General features: G+C 43.9%; 1 protein-coding gene across 1 annotated transcript; it reads left to right on the top strand.

Annotated features, from left to right (window-relative positions):
- The first annotated feature begins 85 nt into the window (after positions 1-85).
- On the top strand, positions 86-1,117 carry LOC116763535 (high mobility group protein B3-like). The gene has a single exon (XM_032651449.1). The coding sequence runs from the start codon at positions 624-626 to the stop codon at positions 1,095-1,097; it is 474 nt and encodes a 157-aa protein (XP_032507340.1). The 5' UTR covers positions 86-623; the 3' UTR covers positions 1,098-1,117.
- Positions 1,118-1,821: the final 704 nt, after the last annotated feature.

Below are 1,821 nucleotides of genomic sequence, written 5' to 3'. Positions count from 1 at the left end.
AGGCGCGAGGGCTCAGTAGCTGTGGCTCACAGGCTCTAGAGAGCAGGTTCAGTAGTTGTGGCGTGTGGGCTTAGTTGCTCCATGGCATGTGGGATCTTCCCTGACCAGGGATCGAACCCCTGCATTGGCAGGCGGATTCTTAACCACTGTGCCACCAGAGAAGCCCCTGTCATATTATTTTTAAATACTTTTTATAATTGGAAAAACCCTACAAAGCTCTTTATAGTTTAAAAAAAGCTTTTATTGGGATATCTGAAAAGACTTAGTGACTAGGTAGGAGGTTTTTTTCCTGTTCCTATTGATAGAAGTATTTGAGGAAAGGGACAAACTGTGGAAGGAGGTTCAATTAGAAACTTGAACTTTAAAGGTAGCTGGAATTGATTTAAAATAAGTTATGGAGCGCACAGCTGTGGAGCGCTGAGCCACGCGTCACGCCCTGCGCTGCCCAGACTAGCGAACAATACAGTCAAGATGGCTAAAGGTGACCCAAGAAACCAAAGGGCAAGATGTCTGCTTATGCCTTCTTTGTGCAGATGTGCAGAGAGGAACATAAGAAGAAAAACCCCGAGGTCCCTGACAATTTTGCAGAATTTTCCAAGAAGTGCTCTGAGTGGTAGAAGACAATGTCTTGGAAAGAGAAGTCTAAATTTGATGAAATGGCAAAGGCAGATAAAGTGCTCTATGATCGGGAAATGAAGGATTACGGACTAGCTAAGGGAGGCAAGAAGAAGAAGGACCCGAATGCCCCCAAGAGGCCACCGTCTGGATTTTTCCTGTTCTGTTCCGAATTCCGCCCCAAGGTCAAATCTACAAACCTTGGCATCTCTATTGGACATGTGGCAAAGAAGCTGGGCGAGATATGTAATAACTTAAGTGACAGCGAGAAGCAGCCATATATCAAAAAGGCAGCGAAGCTGAAGGAGAAATACGAGAAGGATGTCTCAGACTATAAGTCTAAAGGGAAGTTTGATGGCGCCAAGGGTCCTGCTAAAGTTGCCCGGAAAAAGGTGGAAGAGGAAGATGAAGAAGACGAGGACGAAGAGGAGGAGGAGGAGGATGAATCAAAAAAGGGGCTTCCCTGGTGGCGCAGTGGTTGAGAGTCTGCCTGCCGATGCAGGGGACACGGGTTCGTGCCCCGGTCTGGGAGGATCCCACATGCCGCGGAGCGGCTGGGCCCGTGAGCCTTTGCCGCTGAGCCTGCGCGTCCGGAGCCTGTGCTCCACAACGGGAGAGGCCACAACAGTGAGAGGCCCGCGTACCGCAAAAAAAAAAAAAAAAAAAAAAAAATTAAAATAGAGGCACATACGAATTTATTTCTAATGTTTGAAACTTTACTCCTAAGCCCTGTCTCTGGGGAAACTGCTGGTAACACACTTGTTGTCATTTAGAATCCAAGCACTTATGATCTCCCCCTCATTTTCCACCTGCCTTCACACACTCAGCTGGCTATCTCTTCCCTTTTTGTCACTCTAGAGCATCTATTCCAAATGGTAAACAAGAGAAACACTACCCTCTCGATTTCACCTATAGATTTTTTGGGAAGGAGTGTGAAAGGAGAAAATGACTGTTTCTAGCTTATTTGTAAAGTTTAAAATTTAAGGCTACCTCTATTTCTAATAACCACAGATAATCAAGGCTGGTTTATAAGAATGATGTATTTTTGTTTTTTGCTTTATATATATATATATTTATTTAAAGTTTTGTCGATGTACAACATTATGTTAGTTTCAGGTGTACTATATAGTGATTTCACATTTACATACATTATGAAATGATCACCACAATAAGTCTAATAATCATCTGTCCCCACACAAAGTTATT

This window comes from Phocoena sinus, chromosome 12 (assembly GCF_008692025.1).
Source record: "Phocoena sinus isolate mPhoSin1 chromosome 12, mPhoSin1.pri, whole genome shotgun sequence".
NCBI lineage: Eukaryota > Metazoa > Chordata > Mammalia > Artiodactyla > Phocoenidae > Phocoena > Phocoena sinus.
The sequence above is the reverse complement of the archived record's forward strand: the minus strand, read 5'-3'. Positions and strand labels throughout refer to the sequence as shown.

Coding starts and splice junctions, on each gene's coding strand:
- LOC116763535 (XM_032651449.1), top strand. CDS start 624: ATGTCTTGGAAAGAGAAGTCTAAATTTGATGAAATGGCAAAGGCAGAT.